The sequence below is a fragment of the Mytilus galloprovincialis genome, chromosome 7 (genome assembly GCF_965363235.1).
Source record: "Mytilus galloprovincialis chromosome 7, xbMytGall1.hap1.1, whole genome shotgun sequence".
NCBI classification, from domain to species: Eukaryota; Metazoa; Mollusca; class Bivalvia; order Mytilida; family Mytilidae; genus Mytilus; species Mytilus galloprovincialis.
Window position 1 is genome coordinate 79,675,182 of NC_134844.1, and position 17,579 is coordinate 79,692,760.

General features: G+C 32.9%; 1 protein-coding gene across 1 annotated transcript; it reads left to right on the plus strand.

Moving 5' to 3' along the window:
- The first annotated feature begins 2,310 nt into the window (after window positions 1–2,310).
- LOC143083754 (sialin-like) lies at window positions 2,311–13,932 on the plus strand. Its single transcript, XM_076260046.1, has 10 exons — window positions 2,311–2,528; window positions 4,033–4,266; window positions 5,193–5,280; window positions 5,866–5,961; window positions 7,178–7,308; window positions 9,362–9,511; window positions 10,280–10,412; window positions 11,167–11,317; window positions 11,808–11,898; window positions 13,637–13,932. The coding sequence occupies exons 1-10, from the start codon at window positions 2,433–2,435 to the stop codon at window positions 13,913–13,915; spliced, it is 1,449 nt and encodes a 482-aa protein (XP_076116161.1). The 5' UTR covers window positions 2,311–2,432; the 3' UTR covers window positions 13,916–13,932.
- Window positions 13,933–17,579: the final 3,647 nt, after the last annotated feature.

Sequence of the window (17,579 nt, forward strand, 5' to 3'; positions counted from 1 at the left end):
GGTTTTGAGAACATGCCACTTTTTGCAGACACAAAAATTAAGGCTGATTGAAATCGTTAATAATATATTCATGCATATTCCAGCGGCCAACCCAGATCACGCTATATTGAAGTGACACACTCTTCAATAAAATGCAAATTAAAGAAAGTCAAAATAAAAATGCGTTTACTGGAAGGATAGTGCTGCACCGTGTTATCATTTTTTTTACTCAAGAATCTCTCATTCTTAACTTTTTCAATGGGAAAATATAAAGGTAGCAAAACTATTTTCGTGGCTAAATAACTCTTAACTGACACAATTTCAATTGTCCAACCCATTAACAGACTTTATAACCCATAATTTTCACTAAAACGTGGTTTACTCACGTTATATTACAATTATAAAATATTTACTAATGTCAATTTATATGCAAGAACCAAAGTAGTATTTAGTGTCTTTTAAATCATATCTAAAATTGTTTGTTTCGCCTTTTATTAAAAAAATTGCTATGCGTGTAGTCATAAATACTACATACTTGCGCGACGCCTTTTACTTTTACTGAAAACTGCGCAGACTATGAAATGTTTTTAAAGGTGGAAAATGTTCTATGATAGATATCATTTTGTCAGACACTTTTCTTTTTTTGATTTGATTCTTATAATATGCAAAAAATCTGTATATTTGATAGAGTTTAACACTAAATTGTGCGTTTTACTCTTAACAGACGTATAGCCAACCCGATTAACAGACCAATCTCCCATATAGCCGCATACTCAATATAGATTAACCGACCAATCTCTCGGTTAGCCGAGTGTCGGCCGTGGTCCTGATAGTAAGATATATATCGCTTGTTTGTGCCTACTGTACAGTGGATTTTTCAAAGCTGCACGATTGTAAAATCTCTTAGAATTATATTAATGTATATATAGTATTTTGCGCGATGTTTACAATCTGTCGAACATTGACACTAAAGAGGTTTTGCCTAAATTAAAATCGCATAGTAAATTTAAGTTGCACTATTGATCACTATTGTAAGGGCAATTAAAGCCAATATCGGAAATCGAATAAAAAAATGCCGTTAGAATTAGGTGGTCGTGATACAATTCGACTTCAATTTTTAAACCAGAATAGTATAGAAATATAATTCTACACATTACTACTTCGTTCAGGTTTTTATTATAAAAAAAAATTGGAAATTCGGAAAATGTTATCATTGTCGGCTATGGTAAAATAAATACTTACGTTTTGCCCAGAACAGATAATTTTAAATAAGATTGCCATACTCCTTATTTACGAGTTACAGCTGGTAAACAGTTTGTTTGTCTATATAGATGCATTGACCTTGAACAAGAATTCATTTTTTTTATTATAGTGTTAACTGTTATTTTCACTTTATATTTGGTCAAATGTTAAAGAAAAGATAAAAGTACTACTGTCTGCACACATGTGTAATTTACAGTCTGAGAAAATGTTAATGGACATACAAAAAAAAAAGAAATAGCAGGTAACTTACTACTAACATGACTCAATACATTTTCAAAAAATTCTGTTTCTGAAAAAGCCAATATTTCAACTGTTAAAAAAAACAGTACGTGGCGAACATTTTTTAAATCGCTGGACTATAAGCCTAGCATACAAGAGGGTTTGGATGGGGTTAAATGATTAAAGAATAATGCCCTTAAAAAATGAAGATTAGAGAATAACGCGCAAAAAAAATGAAGATTTGAGAAAAAAGGGGTGAAAATTAAATGTTTACAGAATAATATCCCCCTCCCCCCCCCCCCCCCATCAAGACCCTCATACAACACATGTAAATCGTTTATATAATATTTGACTAGTACAATTCTAGTTCCATACAGTCATTTATAAAGAGCTCCGAAGTACGAAAATATTACTGCACACATACATGTACATGTACAACATTAAAAATTTCAGTGTTTTATCGGTTTATTAATGTAGTCAAAACGCAGAACATTTAAATAAATAAACTAGCCTAAGGTCTTCCCTTCCCATTATCCATATTATGTAAGTTTAGATAATGAATTTTAAATAAGTCATTAAACTATGCACTGAATGTTCATGCTCTACTAAAGAGTCTTTATATAAATAAGACTGTGACGACGTGGTATGGTTGCCAATAAGACAACTCTCAACAAAAGAACAAATGACGTGAAATGTGAACAACTATAATAGGTCAACGTAAAAAACTATGATTTTATACAGCAAAATCCAGACCACTTTCTGAGCTATTTTGATTTTCGGAAACACCTTTAACATTCACTGATCGACATTGCAACATTGATTTAATCAGCTTTTTTAATTTCCAGATTCAACTAGTCCCTGTTGTGCACAGCGATGGATTCTAGCTTTTATTTTTTCCGCTGGATTTTTCTTTGTTTTCGCATTGAGAGTTAACTTGAGTGTTGCTTTAGTTTGCATGGTAAAGACCGAGCATGATAACACAACAATTTCAAAGATGGCCTCCACGAATGTGTCTGGAGATGCGTGTAGTGAAATTCAAGCTTCAAGTCAGAATTTTAATGAGGCAAGTGCGTACATATAACGCTGAGTAATATTTGTTTCGAACTACACATTCAGCTATTTAAATATATATATATCCACTTCATTTTAATTTTTGTGGATAGTTATGGCAAGCCGTTCTCGTGAAAACTATGTTTAAACCATTTTTCGAAAATTTTACACACTGAGAATTACAACAAAGCACAATGAGATTTAAAAACTTCAAAACACACACTGAGAATTAAACATTACAAAGATCCAGTGTATATGCTGGGATTCGAACTCAAGACCTGTAACATCTCAGGCGACGACACATACAACTAAACCAGGATGAATTGATACGAAATTACAGTAATTTAACATACTTAAAGGAAGCACTATCGTTTGATAAGTAGGGCGAGTTAGCAGACTTTTATGTGGTGGGGTTTAAACCTTTTTCGTTAATAAGTGAGTTGTCAAACCAATTGTTCAATTTGATTTACACTTTTTCAAAAGTGGGGCGAGTCGGTAAACAAGAGTGGGCGATTTTTTTTATAACGTGGCGATATAGTGTGTGCCGATAGGTAAGTGGGGCGAGTTGACATTGTTTGATATCTACTCATCGTGTTCGGGGTTCATAAAGGGTAGACATCAAATAGTAATATATAAAGTATATTATAATGGTTGTGTGGCGTTTTAGACTAGATTTTATGAATTATAAATGGTTTTTCGTCTAATCTAAAACTGCTGGGATGTAAAATAGTTATCCCACTCGGATTTGGGGTGTCAGTCATGTCAGTGTTAGATCAGCCTCTGGCCTACGGCCATCGGGGTGATCTTACACTGACACACCGCGTCCTTGTGGAATAATTATAAATGACAAGAGTTCTTGAATTATTCATCTCATAAATATTCATTAGTAATTTGAATATTAATCTCAGTGTGTATTTTTGAAATCTCAGTGTGTAATTTTGAATTACCAGTGTGTGTTTTTTTATTTTTTTAAATCTCAGTGTGTAATTTCGATTTCTCAGCGTGTTATTTTAGGTTTTTAAATCTCAGTGTGTATTTTTTTTTTTTTTTTTTTTTGAAAAGAGGGTTTAAACATATTTTTGACGAGAACGGCTTGTCATAGATAGTTGTCTCATTGGCAATCAAACCACATTTCATTGTATTTAAATAATTTACGTAAACTTATAACACATACGCACTGTTATATTCTTGCAAATTAGTAAATACATGTATCATAAATATCTTGTGTTAATGAGAAAACAAAACAATTTCCATTTAGATCGTTTGACTTGCATATAGATTCAGATATTTTATTGTTGCTTTTTATTTGCTCGTTTAACCTACAACATATATTCAAACATCTTATTTAGATTTTATTTGCTCATTTGAAAAGAACTGAGGCAATCGTTCTGGGAAGTAACATAACTAACCAAACCATGACCAACTGAATCAAACTGACAAATTCACTGTAATAATCGCTCATCTGTATTACATAACGACGTTACTAGCCGAGTTCTTCACGTATTTTTTTGTCTGTTTCAGAGAGCAGAATTTGACTGGGATAAGGAAACTAGATCATCTTTACTGTCTGCATTTTTCTATGGCTACATTATTACCCAGATTCCTGGAGGTTGGCTTGCTGATAGGTTTGGGGGGACACGTGTCTTTGGAATCGCAATGGGTGTTTCCGGAATATGCACTGTGTTGTTACCGGTTTGTGCCAGAACCTCGGTCGTTTTGGTATTTATTCTTCGTGTGATATTAGGACTTGTTCAGGTAAGAGTTATCAGGTAATAGGTGAAGTTGAAATCATCCCTTCGGAAAATTTACGGACGCCATCATGAGTTGGTTGACCGTTATTGAATATCCGTTTCACAGATGATATATATGTTCCTTATGTCGTTACTACAATCTCGTTCCCTTTTCAGTAATATGACCTACCGAATTAGACAATTTATCGGGTTTGTAATAACACGAGCAACACGACGAGTGTCACATGTGGAGCAGGATCTGCCTACTCTTCCGGAGCACCTAAGATCACCCCCGTTTTTTTAAGGGGTTTGTGTTGCTTAGTTTTAGTTTTCTTTGTTGTGTGTTGTGTAATTTTATTTGTCTGTTTTCTTTTTCTTTTTTAGTCATGGTGTTGTCACTTTATTTTCAATCTATGTCTTGGAATGTGCCTCTGGTACGTTTCGTCCCTCTTCCCTTATATATAACAGCGACATTTCTTTCAATTTAATTTTCAACTCAAGGAACTCCGTGTAAAATGTGATATCGGCATGTAAATGTGATTTTCTGATAACATTACATTACATATTTTGTATTATATATCTGTACTCAAAATTGCAAGTCTGTAAACTACATCATGAGATTAGAGATATTTGCCAACAGTGTTAAAAGGTATATTGATGAATATGGTTAAAGTTGAAATAATGAATGACTACTATTCAGCTCCGTTGAGACCAACTAAACGTCACCTCACGGCTTTAAACAATGGGTGAAAAAAAAAGTAAGCTAACCCCCCCCCGAAATGAACCCGTAAGCATTCAGTATAAGAAAATTCATACAAGCAGCCTGCGTTTTGTTAATTCTTTGTGCTATCAATTTGCATCAGTGTTTATTGATATAGAAGGATATTTCATGTTATATTATATAGATATAATGTACAATGCGGATTACCTGTGTAAAGGACTATTTTTTAGGGCGTAGTTCATCCGGCGTGTTATTCCTTATGGGGAAGATGGGCGCCTCGATTTGAGACAAGCAAATTGTTAGCAGTATCAGGTGTTGGTAAGAATGTGGATAATTAATTGAAATATAATATAATATGGAGGTGAACGTTTAAATTTCAATTGGTATCAATCAAGAATTGAGTATTAATATTGAAAAGTCACAGGCTCTGCCAGTATTTAATACATTAGCTAAGATTGCACTATGTCATCGTTACTTTGGATCTTAATTTTGCCATTCCAAGCTTGTTCACTTTGTTCTTATCTTTTCTTCCGATATTTGATGCTTAGTTGCCTCATTGGGACTTTACCACATCTCCTATGTCGTACACGTTTTATTGACCCTAATTGAATGATAATTTAGAGTCAGAAATATTTAAATATTTACACATATTATAAAAAATTAATAATCTGTAGTCGCCGTTTCAGAATTTAATGCATTCTGGGTAATATTTTCAAAAGCGTACACCAAAACATTTTGATTGGTTTGAAATGTACTTAACAATGGAAACTTAACCAATGACGGAACGTTATTTTCATTTTGGTGTACATACAATGAGATTACCCATAGACTTAGTCCTGTGAAAAATCTGAAAAGACTATTTATTTAATTATTTAAATAAATGTTGAAGCGTCATATTTCCAGGAGCTGTCATTGGCATTATAACAACTTTTGCAACCTCTGGTTTGTTATGTGAATATGGATTTGATAATGGATGGGGTTCCATATTTTATATAACAGGTAAATACATATAATCTATAGTAAACAGCTAAAAAAAAAAAAAAAAACGAGAAAAGTTATAAACATATTTATAGATCCGTTTTCTCTTTTATATTCAAGTTATGGTCATAAAAAAGGATATAAGGGAACTTCAAGAAAGAGAAAGTTTTGACGTAATGCATTTCACAATTAATTTTAACATCTGCATTGCTATGGAAAATAAACTCATCGTAGATACCAGGACTAAGTTTTGTATATACGTCAGACGCGCGTGTCATCTGCAAATGACTCATCAGTGACGCTCGAATCCAAAAAAGTTTAAAAGGCCAAATAAAGTATGAAGTTGAAGAGCATTGAGGACCAAAATTCCTAAAAGTTTTGCCAAATACAGCTAAGGTAATATGCCTGAGGTAGAAAAGCCTTAGTATTTCAAAAAATCAAAATTTTGTAAACCGTTAATTTATAAATATAACCATATCAATGATAATTCATGTCAGTCCAAAAGTGCTGACTACTGGGCTGGTGATACCCTCGGGGAAATAAATCTCCACCAGCAGTTGCATCGACCCAGTAGATACCAGGACTAAATTTTGTATATACGCCAGACGCGCGTTTCGTCTACAAAAGACTCATCAGTGACGCTCGAATCCAAAAAAGTTTGAAACATTCACATTCTATTGTTATTCACACTGTGTAGAAAATAATACATATATGGCTTGTATGCATCGGCTGGGGCAATATCCGATACTCAAACTGATAAATTAATCTTTTTTCTCAAATATATACATCTGATGAGCGAACGAAAAATATAACATTGTACAAAGACTTGAAATTTATTGAAGCCACTCTAATTAAAAAAAAAACAACAACAAAGGAGCGAATTTATATTAAACAGGAGTAGATTGGTGAACTATGGTAGCGATACCAATACCGACAACACAAAACACTACAATGACAATTAAAGATTGAGCATGCGCAATACGAACACTACAAATGTTCAGGAATAAACAAAGTGTTCCGGAAGCACTGAATACATGCAATGACTTAGAGGGGACTTAAAACAGCAAGGTAATCGAATTCGCATAAAAATGTTTGTTATACCCTTTTGAAAATAATATAGCGCTTCAACTGTTTAAGTTCCTATACGTCCTTGGCTTTCAAATATTTAGCTTTTGGCGTTTTTGAGAAAATAAAATACATAAAAGGGCATCGAACGTATTAAATTTATTTTTTATAGGTGGTCTGTGTTGTATTTGGACGGTTCTTTGGTTTTATAACGTAAGAGATTCCCCTAGTAAACACCCAAGGATTTCCGAAGTAGAAAGAGCGTATATCGAAAACAATGTTGCATTTGATACAAGAAAAAAGGTAACAGAAATACAATAAGTGATCATCGATAAAGCTGTTCGATAATCAGTGACGAATTGTCAAATGGACTATCACAATAGCGTTCACTTCGTAGTTACATTTGTGTTCTTATGCATATAGCTTTTTATTCATTGGTATTTTTTTCCTATCATTAAATGATAAACAGTAATTGATTGATTTATTTACATCTGAAACATTGTAAAATATTTAATGAAACAAAGTCCAGTGTAACCTATAGAGTTATACTGTGTATACATATAACTACATAGTCCTCATTGGTTTTTAAAAGCAGATCTCGTATATTCATTGTTACATGAAGTCGAATAAGACTGACCCTTGCTTATGCTGTATATTTTTTTTTATTTTTTTTTATCATAACTTAGTACATATCGAGAATCGGCCATAATCTATCAAACATTCAGGTTTTTTTTCAGTTTTTTTAAAAGCATTTCTGATATTGAATATGATCGATAAAACATTGTTAAACCACAACGTTTAACAATTTAAGAATTGAATGCTCTACTTTTTGTAAATTCATTCGGGTGTGAAAGCGTTGACCGAAGTATATTTTGTATGAAGGGCGGAAGCGCTTCATTCTAATAATGTGCGCACGGTCAACTGTTTTACAACCCTATGAAATTACAAAAAGAAGCTTTCAATACTTATAACTACATTTTTAAGTTATGATCATGAAAACATCATTTCTACCAAGTTTTTCTTTCCGTCTCGTGAGGTTATTGAGGGCCCTCATGGGGTTTTTGATTATGTGATTACTTGGCCGTTTTTTTAATGATTATTTGATTATTAAGCCAAATATTTCATGATTATTTGATTACCTAGGACTGTATTTTTAGTTTATGATTATTTGATTACTAAAGATAAGCAAATATTTTAATGATTATGTGATTATATTGGCAAAAAAATGGTGATTATGTGATTACTAGGACCCCCCCATGAGGGGCCTCGTTATTGCCGGGGGTTTCAACAAAAGCTATGGTATAATTTACGAGACACCACCAAACTGTCCAAAAGATATGAAATATCTATAACTTACCTGTGCACTTTATTGTGGGAGCTCGTGTCATCATGAATGTTACATTTCATTGTGTAATGAATGTTAATTTCAAAAGGACGCGTGATTACTGTAAGCCAGAATCAAAATAACGTATCATCATGAAACACACATGCAAATGTAATTATTAATCTATGATATATGCAGTTGATAAAAAAATAAACATGATAAAGAACGAACAGACTACATTGAGAAAGACTTGGTCGTCCTGCTATTATCTGTAGTGAATTATAATATTGCGTTCGTATCAAAGAGATTAAAATTATTTTATAAAAGTTTACCGATGTTAACATTTCGTTGATTTTTTTTTAATACATAATTCAATACATAATTAAGACATATACAGAAAATCACAAGAACACAAAATCGGGTGAGTACACCGGGAAATCGTCTCTTGCGATCCATGAATTGTCCTTTGTGCAAGACGTCACAATCAAAGGGTATAATATGAATATGGCACTTTATCAAAAAAACAACTCTTATAGATACAATGATTACTATTTGTGTACGCCTGTTACACGTTTCGTCTTCAAAAGACTCAATAGTGATGTTCAAATCAATTTTTTTAAAGATAATAAGGCACACACTGTGTTATTACATACCAGATATTACGTCTATCGTTTTAAAGATAATAAGTAAAATAAAATAATAATAAATAAAATAATAATAAATAAATCAATTTTTTTAAAGATAATAAGGCACACTCTGTGTTATTACATACCAGATATTACGTCTATCGTTTTAAAGATAATAAGGCACACTCTGTGTTATTACATACCAGATATTACGTCTATCGTTTTAAAGATAATAAGGCACACTCTGTGTTATTACATACCAGATATTACGTCTATCGTTTTAGAGTGTTAGTTTACATCATACATTTTTATCAAAGGACCCAAAATATTTTCTTATACCTGTTATGTAACAAAAAAGGAAAATAACAATATTTCTCAAATTTGTTATTTTTAAACTATAATACAGAACATGACAACACCCTGGAAAGACATGGTGAAATCTGCCCCACTATGGGCGTTACTTATATGTCACTCATGTAGCAACTGGGCGGATTATACATTAATGACAAGTTTGCCTGTATTCATGAAAGAAGTATTGAGGTTCGATATTAAAAGTGTAAGTATATTTCATCTGTCACTAGGAACTTTTGTTTATAAATTAAAGTTTAAATTGCGTTACAAATTGTTTTTTGCTTTAATTTGAATATCCTGCGTTCCCAGACTTCAGAACATTGCATGCACACAAATTTATAATAAAAAAAACGCCTTTATACTACCAAAATACAAGGATACGTTTTATGTCAACTATGCACTCAATGGTATTACTAAGCTCACAGTAAATTTCTTTATAAAAAGAACTTTTCTGACCTTTTTCGTCAACGTAAGGTCTTTTTAGATAGTCAAAGCAAAGGATATATATACAAAACAGTTCATTAATTATATTGTCAAATAAAGAGGCCCAAATTGCAGTATAATTACAACATTTTTTCACAATGATATTGGTGATTATAGAAAATCGGTATATAAAACTAATTCTCGTGCGGACGACATATTTTTGATGACTATCACATCTAAGCAGACATGCAAACAAAACCATCTCTAATGGAACAATCGAAGTCCTGGCTGTAATGTCAGAAGAAGTTAAAAATTACACATTCGCTTTAAATATTTAATTGATTTAATATCTTTTTATTGTCTAAAAAATAAATTATAAATAGGTACAAATAAAGCAGATTGGAGGAGGTATAAGAGTTACCGCCAATAAATACCAACTACTAGTATACCATTCCAAGACCGTTGAAAACGTAAAATATTTCATAAGGTCATCGTGTCCCATATTTTTTTTTAATTGATTGAAAATCGATTCTTTTTATTGGTAATTTAGAACGGAGCATTATCAGCGACTCCATATATATGTTCATCCGTTAGTGTTTTACTGGTAGCACACTTAGCAGATAGACTTAGAAGTAAACACATACTTACAACGACTCAAACAAGGAAGATGTTTCAAAGTATTGGCAAGTAAATATGTTATTATTATTATTAATTTTTAATGCAAAACCGACCATTGAGTCCGCGTAAAAAATATACAAACTGTCATCTGGCTTTCCATTATAATTTTATATTAATAAAATTGAGATTGGAAATGAGGAATGTGTCAAAGAGACAACAAACCGACCATAGAACAGACAACAACCCGACCATAGAACAGACAATAGCAGAAGGTCACCAACAGATCTTCAATGCAGCGAGAAACTCCCGCACCCGGAAGTATGTAGTTGACATTGTTTCGTCTGATTAAATGTTGTCTGGAACTATAAAGTCACGGCTAGCTACGGCAAAAGATCGTATTTAATAAACACAATGAGTGTGTTTTCAAAAAAAAACATTTTCACTAATTGATTCTTATTCATAAAATCAATACAACTCTACAGCAGCAATTTACTGAGAATGAAGCGACATTGGTATTTGGTTATTGCTTTTTACATTGTTACAAATATTTTACGCAATTCATTAAATATATCATGACTGTTACAATGGACAAGGTTATGTTAATAAATATAAATTATTCAAATTCTACACAAACTGTACAGACATATATAAAATCTATCAACGATCTGCAATTTACCCACAACTACTCCGTGTTTCCTAATGCCAAGGATAACTCAGGTGGGGAACATCTTAATCTACAAATTGAAATCTTATACATGTTATGTATGCAAACTAAATATCTATAACGACACAGAAGATTCAAATATTAATTTACTTCAGCATTTATTGGAGGATCAATTTTTCTGGTAGCAACAGGATTTGTTCCATGTTCTAAACGGGAGCTTGCAGTTGTTTTTCTCTGCACTGCTGTCTTTGCAAATGGATCCAATGCCGCTGGATACGGTGCAAATCACATTGATATAGCTCCTAAGTAAGTTTAAATATTTAAAACCAAATTAATATAATAAATCGATCCAAACAAGAGTTAATGTCATCTTTAGTATTTTGTTAGTTAATACAGTATGTATTGCAATATCATGAATAATGGCAGTCCGTGTATTTGGCACAACTTTTTTGGAATTTAGGGCCCTCAATGCTCTTCAACTTTGTACTTGTTTGGCTTTTTAAATTTTTTGATATGATCGTCACTAATGTGTCTTTTGTAAACGAAACGCGCGTCTGGCGTATTAAATTTATTATAATCCTGGTACCTTTGATAACTATTCATACATGCACACACTATACTCAGTTTAAACCTTAGGCTATTATATTAAACTTTTATTATTTTCTTAATCCAATTTTTAATTGTATGACTAATACTGGTTTTATTCAAATTCTTATCTGCAAAATTGAATATTAAAAGATATCTACAATGCCCCGATAGAAAGATATTAGATACTAATATACATTGTGATCCGCAGGTATGCAGGCCTTCTAATAGGAATAACAAATACTGCTGCAACAATTCCAGGAATTATTTCACCTATGGTTGCTGGAGCCTTAACACCAAATGTGAGTTACTATTTTGTAATCCTGCGTTTAAATGATTGAATAATGCCGGCGTCACACACTGGCGTATAGACCGGCGTGCACCAAACGTACAGAGGAAATTGACAGTCAGTATAAGTCAGTTTCAAGCCAGAGGAACGCTAACCAATCGTTAAACGCGCGTTGCATAAGTTTGAAGTACGTCGAAATCCAAAGGTATACGCTTGGTGAACGCTACAACTCGAGAAATGTTTTATGCAGTATAAAAATTTTCGTTCAGCTCAAGCGTTTGTCTAGCGTATACCTGTACGCTACACGCACGTAATACATACGCTACAAGCGCGTTGAATACGCTACAAATAAGTTTGAGACACGTTTATGGCACGTTGTATACGCTTCAAGCACGTTCGACTTTAACAAAAACGTATGCGGGTGTATTTGTCACAAACACCCAACAATAGAACGTCCAAGATACGACAGGGACGCGTCCCAAATACGTTCAAGAAACTTTTACAAAAGTATTTGTCGTAAATTCGATATATTTTTTTTTAAATATTTTGATTGATTAGAAATTTTAAATCATTGTAGTTATGTGACTTATAGAATATTTTCGTTTTTATACGTATTTGTTAGAGGGTCAAAATGACATTTCACCCATTTTCACCATTTTCCCGCCAAAATTTGGGTTTTTAGGCAAAACAAAATTTTTTCCTTAATGGTGACCAATGTTTTTTGTTGGCTCATTCTTTGAAGCTATAGTACAGCTTTTTATATTACAGTTTTGGACCAATTGTTATAGAACGTTTTTTTGATATTCTGATAAAAATATGTTAACACCTCTATTTTCTCTATCATTTCATTGAAAAATGGTCCCTTTTACATACCTGTTTAAAAGTAAAATTTTGATCTTAAATGGTCCGTAACCCCCTATTTTTTTTCGACCAATTTGATTCACTTTCTGTAAAGAATAAAATAACAAAAAATACGGCACTTCTGATAGAAACTTCGAATAGGCCCGAGCCACCTTAAAGCTCGTTATGCACACGTTACAGATATGATTGACAGGTTGAATGCATCCAAAATTACTAGCGTATTGGCAGCGTACATGATTTTTTAACACGTCCGGCGTACGTCGGCACTATATGCCGATGTGTGACGCCGGCATTAAAGGGCTTTGTCATGAATACTATTGAGAAAACAACGATAACACCACTTACATAAAAAAACTACATTTCTAGTACAACACACATTTGTTTAAGTAGGACACATAGACCCCTTATCGTTATTTTGGAATCTGCGACATTTGCATCACCAGATAATTTACGAAATTTAACCTTTGACGTCATGCAACAATCATTTTTTTTTTCATTTGTGGCGTCAGACATTTCCTATTTTGACGTCATACAACGATCACTTTTATTTGTGGCGTCAGACATTTCCTATTTTGACGTCAAAATTTACCTTGAGCCTTTATGAGTTTCAGTGATGGCGGATAAATAACACTCTATTCCAATTTTCTTAATAACAATCTGTTTTCTGCGATTGTTACATTATCGAATCAGGACAACACTTTATATTTATTAGGGTTCCTATATAGCCTTTAGTTTTATGTGTTGTCAATTGTAGACGTGAATACTTGTTGTCTTTCGTCGATTTACTTTTTTGTCATGGCTTTGTCGATTATATTCTGCTTATGAGTGTAAATATTTCTTAGGTATGATTAACTTTGAAATTGTTTTATAATTAATTTTACATGTTATAGGGTGATCCAGAAGAATGGCGGAATGTCTTTTATGTCGCTGCTGGGTTTTATATTTCTGGAATGGTGATTTTTGCAATTTTTGGAAGTGGAGAAGTTCAATCATGGGCTATGGATAAAGAAATTGAGATCAAAGTATCTTCTAGTCTTTTATTTCCAGCCAATGAAGACAAGGATAAACAAGTGGTTCCTGAAAATGACACGGTCAAACAGCGTCTTTTCATTGAAAATAATGACAACCATACTGATTTAGATGATATTCAGAATACAAAACTTGATTAAAATATATTTTCATTTGTTCTCATTTTCTTTTGCAAATAGACCATCATTATCCTTTTTCGGAATCTATAAAACAAATAAATTCATACTTCATGTTTGCTTACATAGAATCGCTGATATGATTTAAAGGTTGTTATTACCTGTATATCATTAAACATAGATAACATGACAATAATATGGATTCGAGCGTCACTGATGAGTCTTTTGTAGACGAAACGCGTGTCTGGCGTGATTACAAAATTTAATCCTGGTATCTATGATGAGTTTATTTATTAAGACTTAACTATTGTTTTGTCTTTCCGTCGTTTTTAAACACGAAGAATTACTTGACGATTATGTTTTTTTTTTCTATTTCTGTTATTTCTCGGATCTTTGCTTCGATTAAAGCCGACATTTATATTTATGTATTTTCAAAATGATCTTCCCAAAATAGCAATTCTGAACAATCATCGTAATAATGAATGCTTCCTTTTTAAAGGGAGAGACTATCGTTCAAAAACAGAATAATAAAAATACACAACTGATATTGTTGCATACATGTAGACACTTATTTGCATGATTTTCTTATTTAATTCCTAATAATTAAATAAGCGTAATAATCTATCAATGATACCAGCCATAAGTTGGGATGTAGTACGCCAGTCGTTTGATACGTCTACATAGGATTTATCAGTGCCTGTCATACCAAAATAGAACAAGGCAAAATAAAGTATTGAAATCAAAAAACGAAACGTCTCACTTGTATGACAGTCGCATACAACTCCATTATATTGACAACGATGCGTGACCAAAAAGAAACAGACATAATAGGTATAACTGTCAAAATTAGGGGTACAGCAATCAACATTGTGTTATTATCTCAATCACCATAAAGACAAACAAATATATAAATAGACATTTACCATAGCACAATAACACTATACCGGGATGAATGAGTACAGAGCTATGTCAAATGGATACCACCAAAACAGACTAAAAAGTAAAAGTAATATCCATAAAGCCAAATGAAAGAATACTACAACACGTTATTTATCATGAAAACAACGTCGCTACCAATAATCTATACTTCAAGACCATCGTGTATTATTTGTGAAGTTTTACAAAGTCTGAGTAGCTGCAGCATGCTCTTGAATACCGAATAAATTGGAAAATTTATATCCCATAAGCGGGTAAATTTGGTACATTGCTACTAAGGTGGGGAAATTGATAATTTCAAAATAAAAATCGTCTCGTTCGACATAGATTTCGGTACTGAAATGACCATGTATTTCAAATTCGAGGTATATGTCTGAAAATAAGGCAGAGGAAGCCGTGTCTGTTGTTTTTCAATTTCTAGTTCTGGGGGATATATTAATGGAAGCCAAGCAGAAAAATTAAGATCGAAATTGAATACCCAGGCTTCTTTGATCTTCTTGTTTTCGACAAGTGTCTGACGGATTTATATGAAAATAAGAAGTGGTGGACAAAAAGAGGCGCACAGTTTGTTTCCATAGGAATGCCGACAATTTGTTGAAAAAGTCTTACCTCCAAGTTCAACAGATATTTTGTCAATAAGAAACTTCAGCATACTGATCACATATTCCTTTGTTTAGCATGCTTTGCCTTTTTGTTCATTATTAGCAAATGAATATGCCGTATGGTATCCAAAAGTAATAAACTTATAGCGTATGCTTCCATTTTTGTCGAGCCTCCGACTTTTGTCGAAAAAGCGATCCTACATCCCGGCGGCGGCGGCGTGCACAAATATTCACTCTGTGATTAAAGTTTCTAAAATTTTAATAACTTTCCTAAACTATCCTGGACTTTTACCAAACTTGGACAGAAACTTGTTTTTGATCAAAAGCTAGTATCTGGAATAAAATTTTGTTAAAATTTTGTTCTTGTTTTTCCGTATTTTACTTATGAATGGACTAAGTTTTTCTTCCAATTAACATTACATACAGTCTGCAGTTAAAGTCTTTAAAACATTTATTAAGTTTTTAAAACATTTATTAAACTTTGTACTTGTTTCGGCTTTCAAACTTTTGTATCTGGGCGTCACTAGTAAGTCTTGTGTGGACAAAATGCACGTCTGGTGTATTAAAATTTTTAAACTTGATGCCTTTTGTTAGCTATTATTCGTGTGTTTCTTTGTCAACTGTGTTCTCCTATTTATTTATATTGTAGTCCTGTAATGTTGTGTTGTCATTTTAATGTTATATTTCACATGGCCATAAAAGAGGGAGGGAGGTTTGGCATGCCACAAAACCAGGTTCAACCCACCATTTTTTCCTTTAAAAATGTCTTGTACCAAGTCAGGAATATGGCCATTGTTATATTATAGTTCGTTTCTGTGTGTGTTACATTTTAACGTTGTGTTTCCGTTTTGTCGTTTGTTTTCTCTTATTTTTTAGTGTGAATTCACATTACTATAAGACGTGTCACAGTACTTATCTATCCCAAATTCATGTATTTGGTTTTGATATTTGTTATTCTCATAGTATTTTGTCTAATGCTTAGTCCGTTTCTGTGTGAGTGTGTTACATTTTGATGTTGTGTCGTTGTTCTCCTCTTATAATTAATGCGTTTCCCTCAGTTTTAGTTTGTTACCCCGATTTTGTTTTTTGTCCATGGATTTATGAGTTTTGAACAGCGGTATACTACTGTTGCCTTTATTTATTAGATTCATAAATTATCCTGGATTTTATCAAACTTGAACAGAAGCTTCTTACAATCAAAAGATAGTATAGAGACTCTGAGAGGAATATTTTTATCATTTTTTAGCTCATTTTTGTTGGGCCTGCGATTAACAGCAAAGGTAGGCGAGACACTGGGTTCGAAGGAATCCTTACGAATTTTAATGTTGAAAAGCATTGTGGATTATTGCTTGTAGACGATTTTTCAATTAAAGATGCATGGTGAATGATGGTATGCAGGGTTGAAAAATCCAAAGTTTTGATAGAACTAATTTCCGAAAAAGATTTAAGATTATCCAGATAGTATTTGGAGTTTGTTTAGAGTCCACATATGGTTAGTACCACTACTTGAGTAAGGCAGCAACCATTTGATTTTCTGGGGAGGGGGGGGGGGGGCTATGGTTTTTTTTTTGGGAAAAAAAGTTTGTTTCCAGTTTTTGGAGAAAAAAATAATTTGTTTTTGATTCTGAGAAAAAAAAAAGTGTTTGTTTCACCCTCCGCTTCCACTATATGTAATGCTAAAATTGAAAGAAAAAAAATGTTTTCGACTTGTCGCGAAAAAAAATTTGTCCAGAAAAAATAACCATAGCCCCCCAAGAAAATCAAATGGTTGCTGCCTAAACAATTTCATAGTATTTCTGAAGACCTCCTTTCACTACGTACAGATTTTTTGTCAATCTTAAGTCGAACATGCAGATTAGCCGGCTATGTACCACTGTTACTCGGATTTTTATGAAGCTTAGGTATCCAATGCAAACAAGGTAAGTCCTCCGATTTGTTGTTCAATGTAATGTTCGTTGAAGCCATGAAGGACTTATGATTCGCAAAAATCTCATTCTTGTTAAACGATTTGTTTTTGTATGTGGTATTCTCTGAGTACTCATTTGTTCCCAATTCTTTTGCAAGACACAGTATGTGATCACTTAACATTGTCTATACTGTCAGCCATAGAAGAGGGGCGAAAGATAAAAGAAGGATATTCAAACGCATAG

Excerpts from the sequence above, each read along its gene's own strand:
- LOC143083754 (XM_076260046.1), top strand. The coding sequence starts at position 2,433 with ATGATAACACAACAATTTCAAAGATGGCCTCCACGAATGTGTCTGGAG. Across the intron at positions 10,413-11,166 it reads GAAGATGTTTCAAAGTATTG|CATTTATTGGAGGATCAATT; the intron begins GCAAGTAAATAT and ends AATTTACTTCAG. Across the intron at positions 11,318-11,807 it reads CACATTGATATAGCTCCTAA|GTATGCAGGCCTTCTAATAG; the intron begins GTAAGTTTAAAT and ends TGTGATCCGCAG.